Source organism: Argopecten irradians, chromosome 4 (assembly GCF_041381155.1).
Source record: "Argopecten irradians isolate NY chromosome 4, Ai_NY, whole genome shotgun sequence".
NCBI lineage: Eukaryota > Metazoa > Mollusca > Bivalvia > Pectinida > Pectinidae > Argopecten > Argopecten irradians.
The window spans coordinates 29,631,880-29,659,417 of NC_091137.1; the positions used below are offsets into that span (position 1 = coordinate 29,631,880).

Sequence of the window (27,538 nt, forward strand, 5' to 3'; positions counted from 1 at the left end):
GTTTCTGCAGAACTGGATACATCTCCAGCCATGTTTTTATTTTACATTAGTAGATAGTTACATTATAAAAATATGGGATGAAAAATGAATTTAAAATCACTCCATATAGTATGTACAGGTTAAATTATATACATGTAATAAATAGTCAACAGTGTAAGGGAAGTAACTCTCACAAGTGATTTCTCCTGATTTAGTGCCAAATCGAGCGCACCTTGTACATGGTTTCATTTCGCATGCGCATACGCAGTTTGCCAATAGGATATGGCCGTCTGCACACGCCAGTCGGAAAATTTGCTTGTAGACATGATACTACAGGATATATGGGCATATCTCTCAACAAATTTGTATTTTGAATATGTTTCACGACATTCTGTCGTTTATAAAAGCAAAACAGCTTGCTAAACATGGAAAACTGGAGTCGTCGCATGGGGTGATCGAGACGGGAACACTGGATTTCAGGTACTTACCCAATATCTTTTGCTTATCAACACTATTTCTATCTGCCGTCATGTGAAAATATCGCCGTTGGATGACGTCATGCTACTAACGGAATGACGTAATCAACAATAACAGCGAATGTTTAATGCATATGAATTCGAGCCATTTTTTATTGAAAAGTGTGCCATTTTGGTTAGCGTGCCAATTTTGGTAACATCACGTTATATCATTTATTTAAGGAATTATTTTTATTGTTTGTTGTTTACTGGTGTGTAAACTGCATCAACAAATACTTGTCATATTGAGTCAAACGAAACACAATGTAAAGTAAATTAAATTTACAACGATATAACTTGCTTTAAAGACTCGGAAGATTTTATTAAGATGTCTTAAACTATCGTTAAAAAATACGAACCGCTCATGAAATTGGCAGCACGCTTTTACGTGTAACCCTCGGCACCCCCATGCTACTTCAAAGGCTGCGGCGGCGGATATCAAAAGGAAATAGTCGTCTCCCAACGTCACGGTCATTGCACAAATCACAAAAGCGCCTGCGCTGTCTTTTCGACTGATCCTTCTCATATACGTCCTTGACTCATTACAGAATTTTCACAACGCGTGAAGCGCGTCATTTAAAATTATTTCTTAATATTTAAATTAAAAATGGTTCATTCAAATTCAAGTGTTTAAATAAAAAAAAATGTTTTTACCAATATAATACGATCGTTGGAACAGCCAGTCAATTGATGGAATCCCGGAACAGCTGGCTTCAATTTGGCGGGAAATGTTTGTCAAATTTAGAGAGTACACAAAATATAGTTCCACATTGACTTTATCTTTTTTTCATCCCATTTACACAATATTTGTTAATTTTTTATTTGCTGACATATAATTTAAGATTTACATAACATTTATACATGCAATCTATTGAAGATGTTTCATACAGAAACAATAGGCCTAACCGGATGCGCATTCACACTACTTGCGGAAGTCAGTGTTCCGGTGTGTGTATTCTTGCGCAGCAACCACTGCGTTTACGCAAGTGTAAACGATTTCGCAGTTGGTAAGGTTATATAGCAAAGAGAAAACGGAAATGTAAATATATACACTTAAAATAAAAAAGGAACCCAAAGCTGATCCCTGAGGGAACCCCAGCAATAACTTTTTAAAATTTAAAAGTGGTGACAATAATCTGTGCGCGCGTTGCCCCATATAGTATTTAAGTCTTAGTATTCTTGTCTAAATTTGAATAATACAGCTTGAACAGCTGATCTTCAATTGTGTCCTAGACTCGGTGTAGTTTCTGCTCCTGCTTAGCGCTCAACATTAGGGAGTGGGACAGCTGGTTCGCCCGTTGTCAGTGTAACAGGAGAGGAGAAAATGTAGCGGCCAGACCGGGATTCGAACCCGGGACCTCCGAACACTAGCCGAGTGCTCTACCGACTGAGCTACCTGGTTACCGATGATCGACCCAGTCCAATCCCGCTACATCAGTATAATGTGGCCGGGTGAGGTGTGTTGTTTGGTGTCTTCGGCAGCATGCTTCTGTGTATAGCACTATAAAAAAAGGCAAAAGTTCCACCCTGTCTGTTAATAGGACGTTAATTAATCCGGTGCATAAAACTTGACTTCACCTCTCCTGAAGTGGGGCGTTTACATAGAGGATTTAATGAGTACCTGTACACTTATATATATGTGTATATATAACAATCTTCTCACTTACGTTTAATAAGATCTTTTATCGTCCTAGAGACTCCATCATTGATGATGACGTGTTGTCCAGGCTCCCAGAAGTTACGGAGAGTGATGAAGTTGAAGATACCCAACGGTAGCATGTTCCAAGTAAAGCAATCCGTGATGTATGTCAGACTGCATCACCATGTACCTATGTAGAGATGTTGTTCTTGTCATCTTGTGGGTGTTTAGATGATTTTGGGTTGAGCCAGCTAGAAGAAAAGACCACCCGAAACTGGCGTAGAGCACAAAGTGATGATCCAGCACTGAGACCTTGAATATAAACGGAGTCAATTGACTAAGGAACACGTCCTGCTTAGCGTATACACGCCTTATCGCGAAGGTTTTTTCCCCCGAAGCATCACCATAAATGATTAACACAGACTACAATTCTGTCAATATGATATTGCCAGCAATGCCTCACCTAGAGTGGGCTAGCTTTGGACACCCCGGACGCGATCCGTTTATATCGTTATTGAAAGATAAGTTTTACTGGCCATGTATGACACAACACGTGGAAGAGTCGATACGGGACTGCCCTAGGCGTATTAGATACACCAACTAAAGTGAGAGCTCCACTTATAGCATATAGCATTGATACATCCCATGCCTTAGAGCTGATTTGCATCACTTACCCGTCTTTAGAAGCATCAAAGGGTGAATACCAAAGTGTCTGGGTGATCACCGATCACTTTTAAATTATTAGATAAACACAAACCATTCCCACCCGGAATCAAACTGCCAAGAGTACAGCCGAAGCACTATTCAACAACGTTTTCTTGAATGACAGTTTGCCCAAACAACATCATTTAGACCAAAGGGACCAATGTTAAAACATACTGACAACGGGCGAATCAGTCGTCTCGTTTCCCTAATGCTGAGCGCTAAGCAGGAGCATAAACTACCACTTTTATAGACTTTGGTGTGTCTCGACCAGGGCACAGAACCCAGCGCATACCTCGCAGAGGCGAGCGCTCAACAGAAGGCCAAAAGTGAGGCGGTGTCAAGGGAGGTGTAAGAAGAAGAATGTAAGTTGGCTAATGTTTTCTCGGTATATAAAAGGAACAAACCCCTTGTAAGTAAAACAACCACCTACGTCAGTTTTCTATCACCAATCCCTAAATATTTCAAAACAAAATTATCCACAACCAGCTCGAACCTTTCTGCAACAACATTTTTACTCCCTTCTTGGCGGCATTCAGGTTGGGAGTTTGGTGTTAGTCTTGGGTGTTGATCAATCCTTTTGAAAAGCCTCAAACCAAGTGTGTGTGTTAAAATGTATAGGTACTTTTTATCTAAAAAGTTTTCAAAATTGTAAATTTTGTCACCAGACTTTTTTTATTTGATGTTATTGCTACGCCGCTTGAGGCGAAGCAGATAGTTTCATCAATATCTCCCAGGATGTATTGCGGTCCCCACGTTAAAATTGTGGAGAAAGCAATGCACTCTGGGAGAGATCGTAGTTTCATGAACGTTCAGGGCGGCGGGAGTTGGGGAATGCGATATTATTTCATAAGCAATTCACGCCTATTTTTCTTCTTCTTCTTCTTCTTCTTTAGTTGTGGATTCCTCCTGCATAGGGGCACCTCCTGGAATGGAGTCAAAACAGTTGTTGAGAGAATCCTCCACCACTCAAGCGAATTTCATGCTTTAGTACTGTACAGTTTGCTTAATAAGCATAAGTATATACACACTTAGATCTATCCAGGTCGTCCATGTAAAGCTCATGCAGTATATATCCAAAGATTCACTTGGTGCTGGCCTCACCCTTCTACGACTAGCTAAAGGAATGCCATGCATGGGTTAAACAAGCATAAGGTATAGGGCTGACCTTATCACAATCGGATCTATACAGGCACAGTTCACACACAACAAACAGTTCACAACACAAAATGTAGGCAAATATTACCAATTGCCTGGGCTTCGGTGGAAACATAGAAGTGTCTATAAGAAGTTGGGTAATAACGGCTTCACTATTGATATCTAATGCACGGTCTTGGATACAGGATTCCAATTCTCTTACAATTGGTAATGCAACGAAGGAGAAAGTGCTCCTTGTCCTCAACTTCCTTCTTACAGAGCTGACATATTGTACAGATGTACAGACCTCCATGGAATAGAGTAGGATTGGTATTACGGACACCCTGATAAGATGGATTGATGTTACAGGGTCAAGTCCATTTTCACCATCTCAACAGTAGCTGTAGTAGTAGACTGGGAGTCTCTGATCATTCCGAGGTGCCCTGTGGATTGTTGAATTTCTTGCAAAATAGTCATGTAACAAGAACGCTTGAATCAGAAGGTTGATCCATGTGTTACAAGCCTTGCAAATCTCTCCCAGGGTGAATGTGGGGAACCTTATGAACACTGGGAGTGATTGAAGCATGTTGAAGTTATATTAAAACGAATTACGGAAAAGGACTTTTAATATGTCCGGATTTCGGACGCCATCTACCTGATAAATCATGGTCACACAGCGGTTGCAGATTTCAGTGTTATAAAAGTATTCTGAATAAGTATTTTCGAGACATTAATCAGGCATTTTCAATGAAATATGGTTCCATTTACAGATGGAAGTATAATTGTAGTAGTATACCATATTAGAGACATAACGTTTATATTTCTTATTTAGAACACCATCGTGTAACAATAAATATCAGACAGTGAGTATGCTAATTGACGGAACATGGAACATACTAAAAAGCGGAATGCGGATTGACAGTACATACTAAAAACGGAATGAAAACGGAACATGAAAAATCACAGAAACATATGAGATATTTGTTTGTCTTTTTTTCTGAGCTTAGCAATCTCTGCATAAAATCCTTTTTATTCGTTGGTAACAAATGAATAATTAAAACTGTTGGTCTGTACCAGACCTGACTACATGTACCTTGCACTAACACAAGCTCACACATTATAAAATGGCTTCCAACAGAACAATTGAAATTGTACGCAATACCAACATATCGTTGTTTATTTACAATATTCTTTCCAAAAAATGGTTAAGATGCGCGTAACCCACTTTGCTTTTTGGGAAGCTAATACTTGTTTTACTTGATTCTACTAATTCAGGCAAAAGCAGACTGCTAACATCCGTAAGGTAAAACAGGGAGCTTTAGAAAGAGATTCTTCAGTTTTGAGGCGGCCCAGTAGAAAAACAGCCATGCGAACGAAATCAGACGTGTGGATAATTATTTAATATTTTATTTAAACTTGGCATATTAGTATGTTGAATAAGTACATATATATGTAAATTGGTATAGATATTAGAAGTTAAATTTGGTGTGTCTTTGTCACTGTCTGGCAGCAAGCTAAGAATGGAAAAGGAAATATTACAGAGATACAACAAATATATACCACAGCCTCACAAAACATACTCTATTTCTGAATCATTACTAACTATAGATTAATTTGCATAAATGGGAGGCCGTTAAGAGGTAGACTATATGCATGGAAATGAGGTAGTCTGATCTCTCTACCTACACTTGAAACATAAAAAAAAATGTTTGTGTCAAAATTCACTGTTAGCAACTCAAAATGAGTTGATATCACGTGCGGTAGTGCATAACTGATATCGATATCCTGAGAGTTGAATAGGTCCAACACCCGCCTGTTATTGAGAATTAATAATACTGTACACCGTGTAATCCACGTTACACGCGGAAGTATAAGATGATATTTACAAGATGTTACTAAACTAATACACGTGTACACGTGTTGAATAGCTGTTCCAGAGTACAGGAGTACTTAAGCATAACCGCAAAAATCTTTCATTCACTATATTGGCATATGTATCAGATTTAAACGCATGAATCCTATTAGCGCCAGGATTCTGTAATGTAAGTGAAAACCAATCATAGATAAGTTCACAATTAGAAAAAATCGTTCCGGTCCTTGCTTATGTCCATGTCGGCGGTCCGTGTCAGGGGAAATTGAAGGTCCGTTTGACCTCATACAAAGCTTATCACTCACAGGTCAACGAAGTGATCGGGACGATACAGGTTCGTGGCGATTTTACATGTGATCTCCATTTACTCCAGTTGTAAATCACCAGATATCGTCCAAAGTACTTACTGCTTGTAATTGTGAATGATTAGGTACACTTAAAATAGGCCTGATCTCCTGCATGGTAAGTACATTGAGCAGTTTATTTGGCAAATTAATACCTTAATTTATACATAAACAACCAATTAACAGTATAACTATAAATTGATAATACATTATCAAAAACAATAAGGATACATTTATAAACACCTACGGGCTAATGATCATGAATAAACCTTATGTGGAATGACATAAATGTAGAAAACAAAACTCGTTTCATCTATATACTGAAAAACTCCCTACGTAATAAAAATTAAATCAAAATAAATAAAAAAAAAACTTAAGTCACATGTGTAAATCGTTCATAGAAATGCCTTGCTGTCTTTCGGCCACTCGCATGGACAGTTGCTGGCATAGTCTAATCCCATATCTTAGTAATGAAAGTCGGTTTCCAATGTATGCTTGTCTCGTGTTGGCTATGAACGTTCGCGTGTTCGAAGCTTCTCAGAGGCATAGGTCTACGTATTGTTTTCATCAATCGTATGGACATAAACTTCCGCGCCGTCATTAAGTTAACGGTGTCATCAGTTCTAATGTAGATCCATTTTTTCAACGCAGTATCTTCGAACGACTAAATCATTTTCATGTTCTGATTTTCAATATGTCTACGTTCCATTTACTAACCGGGTGGGGTATGTTGTGTAGTGTCTTCGGCGGCATACTTCAGTGAAATAGCACTATGGCGAGAGTTCCAATATTACTGGGAATATACCGCAGCCTCCCAAAAACATTAACACGCCACGACAACATTGAACACATGGGAGTCTGTCTTTACATAACCCTGGCCGTAAAGAGGACTTTTAACTACTAAACTAAATCAATGATACTGAAATTTCTCTAATAAATCGACTTATATGTATTTATTAATTTTTCAAGATAATATTTATCGATGAACCGTCGTTAGAAATCCTGCAGACAAAGATCAAACATAGAAAGCACAAATGTATAGCTTTGCTGCTGAAGCTTACAGGCTGTCCAGCACTTGTTCGCGTTAAATAAAGGATAATTTTAAGGACAAAATTAGAAAATTTAGGGCTTATTTACGGATAAAATTTAGACACTAAAATCATCACTATGAAGCATTAAAAATCATTTGCGAACTTCATAGTTAAAGCTTGTCACCCAGTCATACACAATCAACATGTTGAACGCATGAATCCTTGGTCAAATGCTTTCACATCTGCAGCCAATGAGTATTACAGCAGGACCAAACAGTACAATCACAGCTACTTATAAGATATAAGATAAATTCAACATGAAGTACACATTTCATGTTGAATTATAATTGCCATCTGAATGCAACTCAATGCTTAAATTTCTATAAAATAAGAATTGTGCAATAAAGTATCGAGAAATTTTGCATCTATACTGAATAAACAATTTATTATTATCAAGGGCAGATATGGGAACAGCCAATTCAACAGACATCTTCTGTGACAATTGTGATGTTACAGTTTGATAATGACATCAAAATATGTGGATAACAGTTCATGCACGGTACAACACCAACTGTGTTTGGTAAGGTTATATCATGGTGTCACAGTAAAAATGTAAATATTTCTAGGGGTAAATAGTAAACTGCCATTTTACGTTGTGAGAAAAATGTGATGCCCAGAAGCTTACTTGCCCTCTTCCTACACATTCAGATCTAAGCGAACAATGCCTAATATCTAGCATACCTATGATTTTTCCTGTTTTATCATATTTTAGTCATAATAAACCCATTTTGGTCCAGTAAAAGGGTTCAGTCATCATGGCAGAAATATGTACAAAATGTAACTACCATTTCATAATGAGAGTTTTGCTCCATATTGTATTACTTCTACAGCGATCGAAGCATTTCTTTACAAAATCTAATGTTGTCCCTCCCCGGAGAGAAAACTCAGATCTGTACATGTACACATCAGGTCATGAAATTTAAAATATAGGACTTTTAAGACCTTTCGTCTCTGAAGAGTATAGGATCTTACAATGTTTTTATTTACGGACCATATAATTTGTATCAACTAATCATTGACACTGTTATGAATATTAGGTATAATTATAAATATTTGATTGGTGTCCACGTTTGCAGGGACCTTGGTGTAAGCGAACTGTGGCCATCATATATAGATAACAAAATGTCACAAGAATGTAACGTGACCATAGCGTGCATATAATATGGATTATCAGTTTATTTGTTTGTTTGTTTGATTATTTTAACATCCTATTAATAGCCAGGGTCATGTAAGGACGGCCTCCCATGTATATTAATATTATATGTATACATATTAGATGTATGTTTCTATTTTGTGAACAAAAGACATCAGTTTGCTAGTAAAACTAATTTGTATCAAACATCAGGTGACCGTTAAGGCCCATAGGCGTCTTGTTATGTTGATAATAACATTTAAGGATTAACCTCTTCCTTTGTTTAGTTTATGAGATGATAAACCCAATCGAGCAGTCGGTAAATTGTACGTAAACGCGAATCAATTTACCTCGTGCTCCAGGAAAGAGTTCCTTTTGAACCCCCATCCAAAAATGTTTTTTTCTCGCTTTAGTGATGTTTCTGAAATGGGTTCTGTTTAAGGGGTACCAAGAAAAATTGGGGCTTGGTCTTTTTGGGATTAAAAATAATAAAATATATATATATATTTTTCACATCCATGTAATATTTTACATATTCTGTAATGTGGTCATATATAAGGTACCATATTTGGTAATGTGGTTATATATATACAAAGTACAATGATAACAAACACAATCACATTTTTTATATTACTTACCTAACTCCCGACGAGATTTGAACCCACATACATGTAGCTAACACTTACCTTTGGCTCCAATGTGCAACGCCTATTTTTTTTGCCTAGGATAAAAATAACTTTATTTTTCCCGTCAATAGGGCCCCGGGGGTTGGGTCTCCCGAGGTTCCTCACAAAACAAACAAATAAAAATAATCAAAGAAGCATCTGCACTAATTCTGAAAATACAGGCAATACATAATCTTAGGACTCACAACTTCGTAAATATTTTTAAAAAAATAATTTGAATATCACAGTCGTCTAGTACGATAATATCATTTGAAGAGACGAAATACTTTATGAATAAAGCTCTTTTGTGCGTTATTATAAAAAAAAATGAAAAAAATATCTCAAACAAAACGTTTGAACGTGAATTTGAAAAAAATTAATAATATCCACATTTCCTTTATTGCACATAACAATATTCTTCTTTTAAAAACACAAAATCGGGTTACACTTAAGGTAAAGTTAACTACATGATGATTTACATTCTCCACTTCTCATAAAATCCAAGCAATGTCAAACGATGCCAGTCTATACCATTTCTGTTTTCATCACTAGTACCAGAAAAAAAACTTTTTGACAAAATCATTAAAGGCCCACTACCTTTCCGGAGCAAAATTTAAAGGTTTCTAAAAATCATAGATAACACAAGAAAATATATATCGATGGCCTAAGATGAGGTTATAACATGAAGCTTATGCAAGTTTTTCTGCGTTACATATGATGACAGTTGAGTTTCATTTCACTGTTTTGCCTTCTGGGGCAGTGATAGTCAAACCGCGCGGCATTTAGGACGACGGCGGGAAACATAAGACGACCCGCGTTATGAAAATTAACATTTTATTTATTTAAATTAAATTGTTCAGAAGGTGATGATAAGTGTAGCATTACCGGTAAGTTGATAACTTTTGCGACTCTACAAAATTATCAATCTCGTTTTACATTTCTATTTTAAAAATTAAAAGCCGTTTCGGAAAGGTAGTGGGCCTTTAAAAAACACATAAAATTCATTTAATTTGGGACAAACTAAAAACAGGTGCCATAACGTTTCCGTTGTCTGTTTACAGACAGGACATACATCCGTATCCGAAATTCCACATCTAAATAATTGGTCGCGCGTGTATATGGAATTATTAACAACCTAAAAATGCACTTCCGCTACTTCGACCGGATAATTTGGGGCATGGATTATACTAAATACGCGCTCGATCTGATCATCCGGAAACCTACTTCCCCAAAACTGTAGGGCAACAGGTGCAACGAATGTCCCACTCAACAGTACCGCAAAAGAATGATGAGAATAATGAATTCGAACGATTTCTAGAGGACATATATACTTTTAATATGTGAAGGTCAAGGGTTGTTGTTGTTATTATCTCATAAACTAAACAGAGAGGCCTATGGACCTTAACGGTCACCTTATGTTTGATATAAACTAGTTGTGTCATTTACTAGCAAACAAAATAGGAACATACATCTAATAGGTCTACATATAATCTATCATTAATCTTGGTGCATATTAATTCATATTACCGTGTTCATAACGTTCAATAATTATTATTGCAAAGGGCAACAACTCCGTAAATAATTTAGAGTCGAATCAAGCGGATTTTCGAATTCGTCGGAGATCTTTCCAATGTTAGTCTACATAAAAATTTAATAAATTAAGCCTGTAGCATATTAAGTTATAATGTTCACGAGGTTAAATTATAATTATTAGTGCAAACGGCAATAACTCAATCCATTACAGTCGAATTAAGCTTCTTTTCAAACTTGTTCGAGATATATCCAATGTTAGTCTATATGCAAAGTTTCAGTGCAATATTTACTAAAGTTATCATGTTCACAAGGTTCAATAATTATTAGAGGAAAGGGCAATAGCTTCGTAAGTTACCATTGATTCAAGCTGATTTTTATATTCGTCCGAGATCTTTCCAATGTTAGTCTACATACAAAATTTCATGAAACTCAATTAGTATTTACTAAGTTTATTAAGTTATCTCGCTCATAAGGTCCAATAATAATTATTAGTGCAAAGGGCAATAACTCCGTAAATTACTGTTGAATCCAGCTGATTTTCATTTTCAAACGAGATCTTTCCAATTTTAGTCTACAAAAAAGTTTCATTGAGGTCGGCGTATATTTACTCAAGTTATCGCGTTTACAAGGAATTTTTAACGGACGTCTCACGACGCATGACAGATGACGGACAACGCACGACGACGGCAAAATGACTATCGCAATTCGTCACCATGACCTACATTGTATGGTCAGGTGACCTAATAAGGTCCGATGTATAAACACTTGTATGTCTTTAAACTCCCTATGTTTAACATAATTACTGGACATTCTTTAATGTTATTTCCAACGTTTGTTGCTGCTGAAGTCTAAATGTTTACTTATTAAATATGAAGAATATTAATCTGACTATTGTAAAATTACTTTAGTCATTTTCTATGTAAGTTAAAAAATTAACGTAAACTACAAAATTAGCGTAATTTCCTTTTGATCACACCTGAGCATGTCTTTGGCTTTGGGGACAACATAATCCACAAATTTAATTGACCATGAAAGGTTTATACGAACAGTGAATTTTATTAAGTGGCAGAAGTACGACGAGCAAAAGGCCATTATAAAAGGCCCAATAAACTGCGTCTTCCAGATAGCTGAGTTCGTACACACTTGCGTCAAAAACCTGCTATCCCTATTGCATAATATTGTAAAAGGCGACTAAATTAGTGATTTTATCTTTCCTATTCGCCCTAGCTGGCTTTCTTCTTCTTAACATCTGCCTTGATACCGCTTCAGTTGTTGTGTGGAGGTGAACGCTCGTTTCAGTAGTACTAGGATCTGGCTGCATGTGCTCCAGGCTGGGACACACCATATAATTGTCTATAAAAGTAGACGTTTTCGCTCCTGCTTAGTATGAAGGGAACTGGGCCGTTGCTAGTATGATGTGACCGACTAGGTGGGCCTGTTCTGTGCTCCTGTCGGCATGCAACAAGTTCCGCTATTACAAAAACTCACTACACTTACATATTGCATGCAGTGTCACAAAACACGCACGCACTTTACATGTGCAGCACAGCCCATACGGAGGCCGTCCTCAAATGACCCAGACTTAGTTATAGAACACTAATCCTATCAACCAAACAATTCAGGCGACATTAAATTCAAAGACTAGTAACTCTAACGCTACTGAAAATGGTGATTTGTTTTACTGTATATATGCCTCTATAGGATATAGAAATTATATTTTGTCGATATATGTATAATAGAAACTTGTTTAATGTAATAGTTTAATTTGTTATATATTTGTAATTTCATGTGGCTTGTCAAGCTCAGGAATAAAATGAAGTGCACATTAACTTTATTTATTAAGTTCCATAGATAAATGGCACGCGATAGAACTGTATTTGTTTGTCATCCGTTTGGTAAACAAAATGGAGGAACACAATTCACAAAGGTTTCGTTTTTAAAGCTGAAATTAAACAAACCTACTATTAACATTGGCATACAACTTGGTAGGTAAGTTTACATAACACTGATGAAAGAATATTGACGCCATTATTTATATCCCCCTAATCGTCATTTTGAAACACGCACTCTAGGATTTCTGTAGACATTTGCAATGTTAGTTATTGTTTGAACTAGTGTTTAATTTAATTATTTTCTTTTCACATTTTCGTTGATATACATAGTGCTGTAAAGTATATTTTGAAAATACGTTAATTTACTTCAATTTTAATGTCCCATATTTCGACCACATTTGGTCTAGCCGAGTACACATTAAACCCATGAGGCAATGTCAGTACAGAACTGGAGATCAAGGGGTCGTAGGTATTACCAGGAGTTAAATACGACAAATTTAATCGATACGTACGCGAATGTTAAGTAAATATAATGTGTATTAAAAGCACACACTGACCGTATCATAACCATTCCTATAGTTTAATTATAAACATTTATGACACGGTCGGCTTATTGCCCTTCTTTATCTCATACAGTTACAACGTTGACAGTTAATACTACCGGTCGACGTTTAAATTTCACTCACCACATATGGACACTGAGGCTGCATTACGCGAGGGCCTGACGTCAACTCCAAAGTATATCCCGGTCTGGTATCGCTATGACAAGGCAGGTTCTATCTTCAATGACCGATGTCTGTCAGACAACACTTATTACTACTTCTACAGTTCAGAAATGCACATCCTCTCCAATAAGATAAAGGTAAGTTATGATTCTAATCTAAATGTTGTGGCATGTTAACATCAATGTCTAGTATTTAAAGAATTACAATTATATATTATGTAAATGGCAGTATGTGTATAGCTCACCTGAAGGGTTACCGGCCCTCTGTACTTCTTGATCTTTTTATTTGTTTTACGAGGATTGCAAACAGTCCTATGGCCACTAGATGTCGAGGCTCTTCTCGACACATGACAATATATTAGAATAACACAATCTCTCACTCGCACAAACAATAACAACAATGAGAGAAAAGGGGAGAAAATGAAATGGAAAGAAAATATGGGAATGAGGAGGCATGGGGGTGTAAAGAAATAATGAATAAGAATATTCTGGAGTCGATCATATATTCGAAAGCGGAGTAAAAATATTGCTTGGTGAAACAGTATAATATAGTCTTCAGAACCATGTATTATTTTGACAAGCAAGTCAGGAGTGACATTTAGAGCTGTAACATTTTTCGTACAGTGGATTTCAGGTATGGCTCCTGGGTTCCGTGTGTATATATGAGACTGACAAATAACCACAATTAATTTACATTTATTATATAGACATGACAAGTACAACAACAACAACTAGGCCTACACTCTCGCGACACACGCACATATATTATAGACGGGAGCCGGAGTAAAACAGACAACAGACGGACCGAAAACATATAGACGACGAAAATTTAGAAGAAAATGCCGTATCTGTTGACTCTCGGACACATATATATCCGGCCACTATAGGGCCCTTTTCAGTCCAAAATAACACTAACAAAATGTGTTCGTCTACATGTTTGTTTATATCTATTGTGCGCAGGTCCGCTTATGGCGGGTTATTTCAACCCAACATGCACAGAAATCTTTATATTTATTTGGTGTCACTTTGTAAGAAAAATGTTTGAGTGGAGGCAATAAGGTCCATTCTTAATCTACAATGATAAATACACCCTTTCCCGTGCCCATGTGTACGTAATGGATTTGTTTTTGGAGTCGAGTGTTAAGATAGTGATTGGTAACATCAGGTAAGAGTTGGTTTATTCTTAATGCCCTTGGGAAGATTGTTCCAGTTTTTGGAATGAAAGATGAGTTAAAATGGAAGGAATTAGAAATTGTGTATTTTAGTTTCTGACAATGTTTTATGGAGTGTGATTAAAGGAAACAGAGTGATTTGAAGTATCATGTAACGAAATCATGTCTTATTTAGAAAACATTTAAAGTCTACAATGCTTCCTATCACTAAGCCTAGTAAAAAAACCATTATTTAGTTACCTGATAAACCCCTGTACAGATTAGAGCAGCCTTTCGGATGACATTTTCAATAAGGCAAGATCCATCCTGATTGCAGTTATCGAAGAGTACACAGCCATATTCCAGAATAGATATTACCACGGATTCATAAAGCTTTCGAGGCAGTCATGTTATGTACATGGACGATAATTACTGCAATATGTTTAATATGTTATTACCCTTTGCTAAAATATCAGATATATCCATCTGCCAGTATGTGTATGTACTGTATACGAGTTTACTTGAATAACATATTGTTTAAGGGAATTATAGTCTGGAAATAAATTGATGCTAGAAAGAATGTAACTTTTTTTAAAGGACTAAGTATAGAACCTTGAGGGACACCCGAGTTCTGATGATTTACCATTGATAAAAATGATTTTATTTTTAAGCCTATAATTCTATACTAGTAGTTGATATACAAGTGCTTCCTTCTATGCATTATCAAATGCCTTCGAAACCTCTAACAAAGAGAACATGTAATCTTTAATAATTGTTCAAGCGTAGAATCATTTTCTTAAACCAGAATTTTTATGCATTGATTGTTTAATATTTACCACGAGAAAGTTATAAATAAAATATTTGCCTTCAAAATTATACTGCCGTCATGTTGATCCATGCACAACAGCCATTCAAAAACGCGCGCCGTTGACGGACAGCTAAATCCCGCCTTTTATCCATAACGTCACAAAAATAGTTAAGACATTTCAGTTATTTATTCATGTCAAATAGCAATAATGCATTAAAAAGTTTTTATTGTATGTCTTCGATTGTCTTATTCATGTGTTATTTGTAAAGATCGGCACGTGATTTTGTGGAATGTCAAAGGAAGTCCCCCAATGTTTACATGTACAAACTGTATCCATACGCACCGAATCGGGTCAAGTTCTGCACTAAAGTTATTGGGAAATAAACAGATCTGCTTCAACATAGTTTATCGATACATATTTCTGTCACTAGTTAGATAATCAAATAAACCAAAAAAATATGTTTATGTGTGCAGATATAAATTCTTCATTAAGACCTGCAATATCCGCTGTTATATAATCCGCACCTCGGACAGAAATGTTCCACCCTCTAACACCTTATGGGGGGTGGGGGGTGGGGGTGGGGGAGTCAGTACATTTGTTATGGTGTAATATAAAATAATTATTACAAACTTCACGTAAACTTAAACAAATAGAATCCCTTGATCAACATAAAATGAATGGATGACTTTGTTTGAGCGGACTTCGTAGCTAGCATCAAAGCAATTCATCAGTGAGACTGAGTGATGAATATATTGTACAGATTTATATATTTATGACGTTGCGTAAACGTTAAACAAACAATCATTAACAAAAGTAACTTTTTTGAGCAGGAAATCTTGCCTGATGTATCGGAAGTTCCTCATCTCGTTGATATGGGGAGCGGTAATAGTGAGAAAACTCGTGGATTTATCGACTCCCTCCTTGTGAATCATGACACAATAACATACATCCCAGTTGATATATCAAAAGGTATGTAGTTTTTTAGGTCTTACTCTTTTTTTATCAGTTTGTTTGATTAATTAAAGTCCTATTAATAGCCAATGTCTTGTAAGGAGCGTGTGTGGAGTGCGAGATGGTATTTTGGGAGACTGCGGAATGTTCATGTTGTGTCTTCTTGTATAGTGGAGCTCTTGCCCTTGTTATAGTGCTTTATATCTGAAGCATACCGCCGAAGATACCAAGCAATACACCCCACCCGGTCACATTATACTGACAACAGGCGAACCAGTCGCTCCACTTCCTTTATGCTGAGAGCTAAGCGGGAGCAGAATCCACCTATTTATTTTGCCGGTTAATAAGAATACCATACATGAAATAAATATTATCTATTGTCTCTCTTATTATCTTATTATCTACCTTATAGTGTTGACGAACATGTCAGGATGTGCATGCAGCTTTTCGTTTGTCAAAGTTTTGGTAACCAGGTCAATATACACAAGTTTTAAAATTTGCACTTAACTATTAGATCAAATCAACGAAAACCTGACTGTATTGTTTGGGACTATGTGGGGGAGGGCATGCAGGTTTTCGTTAGTCAAACATTTAGTTGCCATTGTAACCAGGTCAGACGACACTTCTAATAAGAGGAAGCGGGGTGGGGGGTGGGGGTTAGTCGATAAGTCTATTAGTCAGCCATCGGCTTACAGTTCTAGTTCGATTAGGCATGTGTTACGTAGTTATAAGATCCTTGAATGAAAATGACGTTGATTTAATGGTTATATTTTTAGGTCACCTGATCATGAGACGAAGTCTCAAGTGACCTATTCTAATCGCCTTTTGTCGTGCGTCGTATGGCGATAAACAATTTGCTTTTTCGACTCCTTCTCCTAAAATACTGAACCAAATTAGTTGAAATTTTGCGGAATATTCCATAGCCAAAGATCAACCAAAATTGTGAATTATATGCCCCCCAGGGGCCAGAGGGGTGGGGCCAAAAGAGGTCATATAGGCTAAAACTTGAAAAATCTTCTTCTGAAATTTCAGAAAGGGTAGAATCAAATACTCTTCATTGATTGAAAGGTCTTGAGGTCCAAAAAGTGAATAATATGACCCTGGGGTCTCACGTTCCCACCCTGGGGATGGGGTCAAGTTTACTATGGTTTATATAGGGAAAAGACATTTTTGAGCATTATTTGGTCATTTGTAATAGGAAATAAGTCAAATGTTGTCAGAACTATTAGTATGAGATGGCCATTGAATCCTATTAAACATTTTCAACGACTGAACTCCAGGGGCCTGAGGGGTGGGGGCCAAAAGGGGTCAAATAGGCTTAAACTTCAAAAATCTTCTTCTGGAATTCCAGAAATGGCAGAATCAAATACTCTTCATAGATGGAAAGGTCTTTAGGTCCAAAAAATGAATAATATGACCCTGGGGTCTCATGTTCCCCCCTGGGGAGGGGGTCAAGTTTACTTTAGTTTATATAGGGAAAAGACATTTTTGAGCATTATTTGGTCATTGGTAATAGGAAATAAGTCAAATGTTATCAGAATTATCAGTATGAGATGGCTATTAATTCAATTAACAATTTTTCCACGACTGACCCCCAGGGGCCTGATAGATGGGGCCAAAAGGGGTCAAAAAGGCTAAAACTTCAGCAGTTTTGGAGAAGAAGTCGAAAATGTAAATTGGTTACGGACATACGACGCACGACGGACGACGCACGACGACGGACAAAAGGCGATTAGAATAGGTCACTTGAGACTTCGTCTCAGGTGACCTAAAAATCTTCTTCTGAATTCACAGGTTTGATGGAACCAAATAATCTTCATATATTAAAAAGTGAAATTTATAAAATCATTGACACTGACTGACTTCTAGTTTGGTTTTGTTGTTTAACGTTGGCAAAGCAAAATGTAATTTTAAGCATAAGGTTTGGTAACATAATACACTAACTATCAAAATGAAAAACAAAAAATAAAAATTCTAATACGAAGGTTCAACTTTAAAGTTTATTCTTATTTGTAAACACTTTTTACAGATTTGAAACAACTTTGCAATGCTCTTTCTATATCAGCACTCAGGTGACCCGAAAGGCCTTTTGGACCTCTTGTTAAGCAAAGAAATATTGTACGATTTGTACACTATTTTACAATTCTGTCCGGATTTATTTTGCCATGCTTCTCTTGGCCCTGCAGGTAGGGCGTTAGAATTGTACCTGCTGCCCCTATTGCATGATCGTAAAAGGCGACTAAATTTAGGATCTTATCTTTTCTCTTCTTCCTAACTGACTTTATCTTTCCTAATGCCTCCCTTGGCACCGCCTCACTTTTGGCCTTGATTTGAGCGTTCGCCCCTGTGAGGAAGGCTCTGGGTTCTGTCCCCTGGCCGAGACACACCAAAGTCTATAAAAGTGGTAGTTTCTGCTCCTGCTTAGCGTTCAGCATACAGGGAGTGGGACGACTGGTTCGCCCGTTGTCAGTATAATGTGACCGGGTGGGGTGTGTTGCTTGGTGTCTTCGGCGGCATGCTTCAGTGATATAACACTATAAAAAGGGCAACAGTTCCACTATACAAGAAGACACAACACGAACATACCGCAGTCTCCCAGTACACTCACCTCGCACAACATACACGCAACACACTGCATACATGGGAGGCCGTCCTTACATGACCATAGCTGTTAATAGGACGTTAATAAATCAAATTAACAAACAAACAAACTGTTACATCTGGTGGCCACTGAGACATGCGGTGTTACATGTAGACAGAATACGTTTCTTCTTCACCAGCGAAGTCCTTATGATCTCATGTAAACAGAAATATTAATCGCACAAACTGTTGAGTTAATTATGGATAGGAAATTATATAACTTGTCAAAGTGTATTTGAATTTGCTACATTTCATCTTAGGCAGTGATCCGTTCAATGCACATGAACACGACAGGCAGAGGCAGTGATCCGTTCTGTTGATTGTATTGCAGCAGTTCCATTAAAATGTATAAGCAGAAAGATTTTTTAAAATTTAAAAACTTGTCAAGTGTTTTTGAGATGACCCCCACTAGAGTTCACATTCAAAGCTCATTTTCACATCCGCTTAGTTGATGGAAATGTCTAATACCTTTAACTATGACTAACACAGTCACAATGTTTAATGCTGTTGATATAACGTGCCAAATGTATGAAAAATGCTCAAAACGATTAGATTAAAATTAATAAGATCTCAAAATTCATATTTGTAACGATTTATGATGTATTAATTTTGAAATGGATTGCCAAGTGACAATATATCAATTCGTGTGGAGAAATAGTCTATGAGAATAGGACAATATCGAGAGATAAAGTCAGATTCTTCGGACACAAGAATCTACCACACAGCACTGGACACATGCGTCTAGTTTAAACATTTTTAGGTCACCTGAGACGAAGTCTCAAGTGACCTATTCTAATCGCCTTTTGTCCGTGGTCGTACGTCGTCCGTCGTATGTCCGTAAACAATTTACATTTTCGACTTCTACTCCAAAACTGCTGAAGCAATTTCAATGAAATTTTGCACAAACCTTTAAAGGCATAAGGCCAATCAAAATTGTGAATTATATGGTTCCCACCCCCCAGGGGGCTGTGGGAGTGGCCAAAAGGGGTAAAATTGAGTAAAATTTCAAAAATCTTCTTCTCTACTCACAGATGTGGTAGAATCACATACTCTTCATAGATAGAAAGGTCTTAAGGTCCTTTACAACAACTGTGAATTATATGACCCTAGGATCTCTAGTTTCCCTCTGGGGAGGAGGTTAAGTTTACTATAGTTTATATAGGGAAAACCCATTTTTGAGCATTATTTGGTCATTTGTAATAGGAAATGAGTCAAATGTTGTCAGAATTATTAGTATGATATGGCCATTTAATCCTATTAACAAATTCTCTATGACTGACCCCCAGGGGCCTTAGGGGCGGGGTCAAAAAGGCTAAAACTTCAAAAATCTTCTTTTGAAATTCTGGAAATGGTAGAATCAAAATCCTTTTCATAGATAGAAAAGTCTTAAGGTCCTTTACAAAAATTGTGAATTATATGACCGTGGGGTCTCACGTGTCCCCCTGGGGAGGGGGTCAAATTTACTATAGTTTATATAGGGAAAACACTTTTTTTGAGCATTTTTTGCTCAATTTTCATTGGAATTGGAAACGAGTCAAACTTTGTTAGAATTATTAGTTTGAGATTGCATTTTAACATCATATCCATATTGGTCCAGGCCGACTCCCTGGGGGCAGAGGGGCGGGGCCAAAAAAGGTCAAATAGGCCAAAACTTCAAAAATATTCTTCTAAAATTCTGGAAATGGTAGAATCAAATACACTTTATAGATGAAAAGGTCTTAAAGTGTGTTTTATAAAATTTGTAAATTATATGACCCTGGGGTCTCACGTTTCCCCTTGGGGAGGGGGTCAAGTTTACTATAGTTTATATAGGAAAAACACATTAATGAGCATTTTTTGCTCAATTGTCATTGGAAATGAGTCCAACTTGGTAAGAATTATTAGCCTGAGATAGCATTTTAACATCATATCCATATTTGTCCTGGCCGACCCCCTGGGGGCAGAATGGCGGGGCTAAAAAAGGGTCAAATAGGCTAAAACTTAAAACAAATCTTCTAAAATTCTGGAAATAGTAGAATCAAATTAATATAGATGGAGAGGTCTTAAGGTGTTTTTATAAAAATGTGAATTATATGACCTTGGAGTCTCACGTTATCCCCTGGGGAGGGGTCAAGTTTACTTTAGTTTATATAGTAAAACATATTTGTGAACATTATTTGACAATTTTCATAGGAAATTAGTCAAACTTGATTAAAATTATTAGCCTAAGATATAGCATTTTAACATCCATATCAGTCCTCGATGACCCTCTGGGGCAGGACCAAACAGGTCAAAATGATTAAGATTTCAAAAAATACTTCTAAGTTCACAGGTTTGATGGAAGCAAATACTCTTCATAGTCTAAAAAGTCTAATTTATAAATCACTGACCAACTTCAAGGCCCAGCATATAGTGTTTATATGTCTTTAATTTGTTGTTTCATTATTTGTTTCATTATATATTCTAACTCAGGTGACCGTTAAGGCCCATGGGCCTCTTGTCATGACTAAAAATTTTAAATGTCGTCTGCATAACATTTTCATTCTTTTCAAACAAGGATTTACAAAATTTTACTCATTTACGTCCTTGTTTTCAAATAAGGTTGAATTTCGTGTATGTAATAGTATATCATATAACGAACTATGCTAATTGTTGTATTGGTTATTTCTATCACATGCATTGAGTAGTAATATACAGCTAACACAGCTAACTATTAATGCTTTTTATTTTCAGACTTTTTAGCGGAAACGTCCGAGCAGCTGTCCGTGATATATGGGGACAGATTAAACATCAAAAGCATACCCGGGGACTATGACGTTGGCATAGAGCAACTAAAGTAAGAGGAAGGATATATATCGGAACACTTCAGGTTACAGTATCGTAATAATGGGCACTTTTAAAGACTCGTTCTCTCACTATAAGCAGCCTTTCCCCTGAAGATGACTCTAGATTGTGTCCCTTGACCAATCTTACTTCACACTACTACTAGGGCTGGATCAATATATCGATATACCGATACGTATCGGTTTTCAGAAGCGTATCGAATATCGATATGCAAACAGGCTGTATATCGCTGTATCGTTTTAACAACTCAACCTTCTGTTTTTATAATAGAAAGAGGAAATTCCAAGCAAAAGTTATTCTTAAACATCATTCAAGTAAGAGCATTTCAATCAAAGGAAGTGTTTAAAGCATCTGTGCCTCCTAGATGGATTAGAAATGTCTTTTCATAGCTAAGAATACGAATTGACAGAAATAAATCAACACAGATGGTGAACCAAATAAGATGTTTGGTAGGTTTTTTGCCAGGTTATAGAATGTTTTATCAAAATTGTCTTTTATCGTCACAATATTCAAAACACAATGGTCAACTGAATTTGAAAAAAGAGGTCCAGTATATCGTCAATACGTATCGTGTATTGTTTCAGTGTATTGTCAATACGTATCGTATCGTTTTAGACCTTCCAATACCCAGCCCTAACTACTACCATAGTCTATAAAATGCATAGTCCGCTAAAACTTACGAGCCGGGGTTTATAGTACAAACCTGGCGCGACAGCAATTGTGGGAATTCTACATGTTGATTTGGGGTCAAATATGTCCTTTAGTTATGGAAACGTTTTGAAACTTAGTGTTTTAATAGCCATCTTTGACATCCAAACGAATTAATTTAACGCCTAATGAATGTCCTTAGTTTTTCCGAAACGTCCAAGAATTAGTGTTTCTGAGCCATCTTTGAAGACCAAAATTTAATTGTAACAGCTTAAAGAATCGCTGAATTTTTCCGGAAATCGATCCCGGCTCTGATTTGTGTGTTACAATTACGATTTTTTTCTTTTTACTGTCAAGACCTTATTGACCCCAATTAAACCTACAGAAGTCCTATAATTCCTATCGCCAGATTTGTACTACAATCCCGGGCTTTTCAAGAGCAGTAGGTAGCTGACCATAAACAGGCGATCATTCAGAATTTTGAGCCTGCAATTTCGGTCAGTTTTAGCAGACTAATAAACGCAGGATTTGTACCTACTGCTCCTATTGCATTTTTGTAGGTCGTGACTAAATATTAAATCTGTAACTGATTTTTGTTCCTATGACATTATCTCACTTGATTTTCTTTGAAGTGCTGTCCGGTATCAGATGATATAACTTTAAACTTGAGCAATAATTCCACGATCACAGAGACGCAAGGCATAGCATACAACAGGGGATAAACTTACACAGTCTTAGCTTTTAAAGGAACGTTAAGTAATGGGCCAAGTCGTACACATTTGTAGTTCTAATTATCTATCATGGTGCAATTTTTATACTTTCTTTTTTCTCGATATTGACATATATTAACGGATGTTAGGGAATACAGGACTATAAAAAGGGCAATAGTTCAACTATTTCAAGGAGACAACACTGATATACCGCAGCCTCCCAAAACATACATTCACACATACATTAGAGGAGGCCGTCCTTAAATGACCTTTGCTGTTAATAGAACGTTAATCCAATCAATCAGTTTGTCCTGTTTTATATGGATTCATTTCTTTTCATCAGTTTACATATATTCCTTATATAGACAGACGGTCTAATTCCTGTCGATTGATATCTGAAGTAAACACAACATAGGCAAATGTTTGGATGTGAGGAAGTTTCATTGGCTAAATAATCTAAGAGCCAATCAAATCTTCTCAAAACATTGAACTAAAACATATACGGGGTTCCGACGACACCACATACTTTTATGGTGTTATGTTAATTAAGAAGTGGTGAAATATTCTTCACAATTAACCAAAGACAATTGAGGGTGGCAATCAAATGGTAACACCATATAATGCTTGCCTTCTAGAATAGCGAGTTTCGTGACACAGTAACATAAAGGAGACATCAACGTATTTATCTCTGGCATTATTTCATAATTATATCAACAACACTACAATATAATGTGTCATTATGTTTGTTGTAATAATGTACCGGGGATGTAGTGAATATGGTACTAATTTTGAAGTCCTCAAAGACAAACAAATAATGTTGTGGTATTCTAATGTTGAAGTCCTCACAGACAAACAAATTATGTTGTGGTATTCTAATGTTGAAGTCCTCAGAGACGAACAACTTATGTTGTGGCATTCTAATTTTGAAGTCCTTAGAGACAAACAAATTATGTTGTGGTATTCTAATGTTGAAGTCCTCAGAGACAAACAAATTATGTTGTGGTATTCTAATGTTGAAGTCCTCAGAGACAAACAAATTATGTTGTGGTATTCTAATGTTGAAGTCTTCAGAGACAAACAAAGTATGTTGTGGTATTCTTATTTTGAAGTCCTCAGAGACAAACAAATTATGTTGTGGTATTCTAATGTTGAAGTCTTCAGAGACGAACAACTTATGTTGTGGCATTCTAATGTTGAAGTCTTCAGAGACAAACAAAGTATGTTGTGGTATTCTTATTTTGAAGTCTTCAGAGACAAACAAATTATGTTGTGGTATTTTCTTTTGTCTTCAGAGATGTAGCGGGTTTAAAGATAATCACGTGGCTCGGCGGTGGATTCCAAAACCAGAGATACCAGGACCAAATACGACGGTTACAGATGTTGTCGAAAGTCATGACAGGTAATATGCTATATCAATGAACACCTTGTTTAATGTCATGAGACATAATAATGTTTTCAGTTATCTCAAAGAAATCGGCATTTTTAAGAAAATATGAACGTTTTTCCATCTTATCTTTCTACCAACTCAACATTCTTTTGTTTCATCAACATTGTGCATGGGTTTTCTCTTGTGTTATAACCAAAACTATTTTATCCCAAACAATTAAATCAAAATTTACAATATGTGTCTTACCTGCCCTTGTTATAACCTGATTTTTAAACGTAATCATTATGTTTCTTCTGTTTGGGTCTTTAAAAATAACGCATGACTTTTGCCTTAAATGACCATAGTTGTAAAACTAATGCAGAGTTTGAACAATACCCTACATTTATTTCCATAGGTATTCTAATTACCATATACATGTGTATTTAATCAGATTAGAATAAATAATGTATATGTTAACATTCTGTGTTGCGTTTGCCTATATACATATATAGTTCGTAAACTCGATTGCAAAACATATTGTATACACTGCAATTCACAGCGATAAGGTCGTTCTCCAAATGTTTTTTTTCTTCGTTAAAGTGTTAAAAATAAATTATAGACTGGATTGAAATATAATGAATAAATTATTAGCACTATTTATTATAATTTTATTTTATCTTTTCTCTTCTTAAACAAAATTTAATCTGAATGGTGATACGCGCCATTCATTGTGACGTTATGGCAACGTCATATTTCGCCTAACAATGACAAATGAAATGTTGCAAATCAAAAAAATCAAATGTATCGACAAAACAATTTGAAAAAAATATTTGAAAACAGCACTCGTCCAATATCTGTTTGGTAAGTCTGAACATAACAGTCATTATAGAACGTTTTCCAACTTGATGCTCGACGTCTTCATGCAACATTTTACTACAAAAGGAGTTAATACTTAATTAGTGCAGCAGGAGTATTAGTCGTCGACAATTCTAGTTTACAATAGATGAAACATTAAAAGTTATATTTCAATCATTTCATTATAAGCGATATCAGGAGGAACTATTTTTTTTGCGGCAGTTCAAATGTTTGTTCTCCCCGATGTTATTTGCTGACAGCCGCTAAATCTATACAGTTTAATTGCATATTATTGCAAAACATTCACATACAAATGTAAGTAAAAGCAATAAACTGTTATAGTCTGGTAGTATATAGTCGATAATAATTCAATTTTGACGATTAATAAATAATCATGTAACGAGTGACAGTTTATTTATCCGTGACTACAATGCATATCCCCAGTGTACTCCATTGGGTAACAGTTTATCGCTTTAATATATTGGTAACTACCATCTGTGTTTCATTTTCAGAAAAATGTTGCCTTATCATTAGTCTGGACATTACACAAGAGAAGAAGCAGGTAGAAAATGCATACCTGGACCCTACAGGTAAAACACTTTGTAAAAGTTTGTATTATATATGTATTTATCTAATCATATTGGAAAAAAAGTAAAAAAAATCAAAAGTACAAATTCAAATTGACCTTGGGTTTCAACATTGATAATTATTGTGTAATCGGTTTAAATATTTTGTTATTAAATATAGTTTGGAGATATCTTTTATAAAATGCTCCACCGCCGACAGAGCATAAACGATACTCATCATTTGAACAATAATAAGTGTTTAATAGTGTACATATATATATATATGTCTAATTAACACATACAAAAATAATATAAAATAATTTATTTCGCTTTTAGTCCATGCGCAATCAGTACTTCAATTCATGTAGAACCACGGAATGTTTTGGGTTGCAATTAATTATTCTTAATATTTTCATCTTGAAGTAAAATTACAAGCTCAAACTTTTCAATGGTGGTCATGATGTCAAGCAAGTAACATTTGTATCTGAAGAAAAATACTAATACCTCTACTCATGATTTTGATAGAGAAAAATACCGTTTGTAAGCGCTGGTTATTTATAAAAGGGTGTTAAGATTATGTGCTAGAGAGCGTCATGTTTCTCGGTATGATAACCGAATGTCTGCTCAGACTGATAAGTGTCAGATGTACTAACATTGGAAGTGATCAACAGTTATAGGATGCTCATTGTTTACTACTTGATCATCAAATGTCTAGTATTTCAGTCAGGTTGAATAGTTATTGTACTTTTGTTTTACTGAAGAAAACTTTGAAATATCTAAACAGGAATATCTGCTGACCTTTACCTCAATGCGATAACACGACTAAATAAGGAGTATGGCAGCGATATAAATACGGACTCGCTAAAGCTCGAGGCCGAGTATATACAAACTAAAACTCCCGAGGACACTAGCTACGTCAGACTCTTTGGGACATCTCTGGAACCCCAGCAGCACCGTATACGTACGTAATATTACCTTCTAGACTCCCTTAAACAAATGTCGCCGTCAAAAGTTAAAATAAACCTACATCAGCTATTTGGCTAAGTTCAGCACTGTATTGATTTTGGGTCTGTTTTTGGACTAAAGATTGGAACAAATTATAATAAACAGTTAAGTAACGCTGTGCACATATGTAAGTTTATTCGGTTATTTTCTTTAACAATATCCTTTTTGAACAACCCATCGCATTTACCTAAGCCAGACAGATACATGCATTTTTTTTTTGATTTTGCATCTTCTTTGGCCTTATTGAAATGTAAAGATTCCGGCAATAAGTATGTGTTCTACGTTAAATAACCTCAACTGGGAGAGAACCTGTGTAGGCTTAGCCTGTTGTTTGATCCCTTTTCATATTCTTTATGAAATAAAATTTGTTGAAATTAAAATTAACAACCCCATCTGGCGTGGATTTCATCAATTGCTTTATTGCTAGAAAGTACACAAATTAATGCTAATGTAAAGTGATAAAGCTTTAGCTTCACGCTTTCCACGAATGTTTTTTTTCTTATATATTACAGCTGGACTTGGGATTGCCATAAATCTGGCCAAGGATGAACGTCTATACTTTCATGAAGGAAAAGGAGTAAGTTGTAAATATACCATAGACCAAATAAAGACGCTAGCTGCAAGTGCTGAGCTGTGTTTAGAAAACTACTGGACGGATCCCGACCAACATGTGGCTGTTTGTTATTTCGCAACACCGAAAACGACCTCATGATAACATATCCAGAATGTAGCGGGTTATACTGGTGTGTACATTATTATTAAAACAGTCTGCACAAATCATTTATTAGTTGTTTTTGGTGTTTTCTATATTACTACTCCAGTAAATGTGAAACGTTGGGGTCCTCGAAACT

The 27,538-nt window shown here is 36.1% G+C and overlaps 1 protein-coding gene across 3 annotated transcripts; it reads left to right on the plus strand.

Annotated features, from left to right (window-relative positions):
• The first annotated feature begins 308 nt into the window (after positions 1–308).
• Positions 309–27,464, plus strand: LOC138321239 (histidine N-alpha-methyltransferase-like). Of its 3 annotated transcripts, none has more exons than XM_069264764.1 (8): positions 309–459; positions 13,076–13,301; positions 15,954–16,092; positions 21,427–21,529; positions 24,188–24,294; positions 25,629–25,706; positions 26,467–26,643; positions 27,200–27,464. In XM_069264764.1, the coding sequence occupies exons 2-8, from the start codon at positions 13,131–13,133 to the stop codon at positions 27,397–27,399; spliced, it is 975 nt and encodes a 324-aa protein (XP_069120865.1). In that variant the 5' UTR covers positions 309–459; positions 13,076–13,130; the 3' UTR covers positions 27,400–27,464. The 3 variants fall into 3 exon arrangements, with proteins under 3 accessions (XP_069120865.1, XP_069120863.1, XP_069120864.1); XM_069264762.1 differs by lacking the exon at positions 309–459 and adding an exon at positions 6,053–6,176; XM_069264763.1 differs by lacking the exon at positions 309–459 and adding an exon at positions 6,164–6,304.
• Positions 27,465–27,538: the final 74 nt, after the last annotated feature.

Bases quoted from the DNA above. Each gene is read 5' to 3' on its own strand.
- LOC138321239 (XM_069264764.1), top strand. From the start codon at position 13,131: ATGGACACTGAGGCTGCATTACGCGAGGGCCTGACGTCAACTCCAAAG. The intron at 24,295-25,628 runs GTAATATGCTAT...TTTCATTTTCAG, and splicing joins GTTGTCGAAAGTCATGACAG to AAAAATGTTGCCTTATCATT. The intron at 25,707-26,466 runs GTAAAACACTTT...ATATCTAAACAG, and splicing joins TGCATACCTGGACCCTACAG to GAATATCTGCTGACCTTTAC.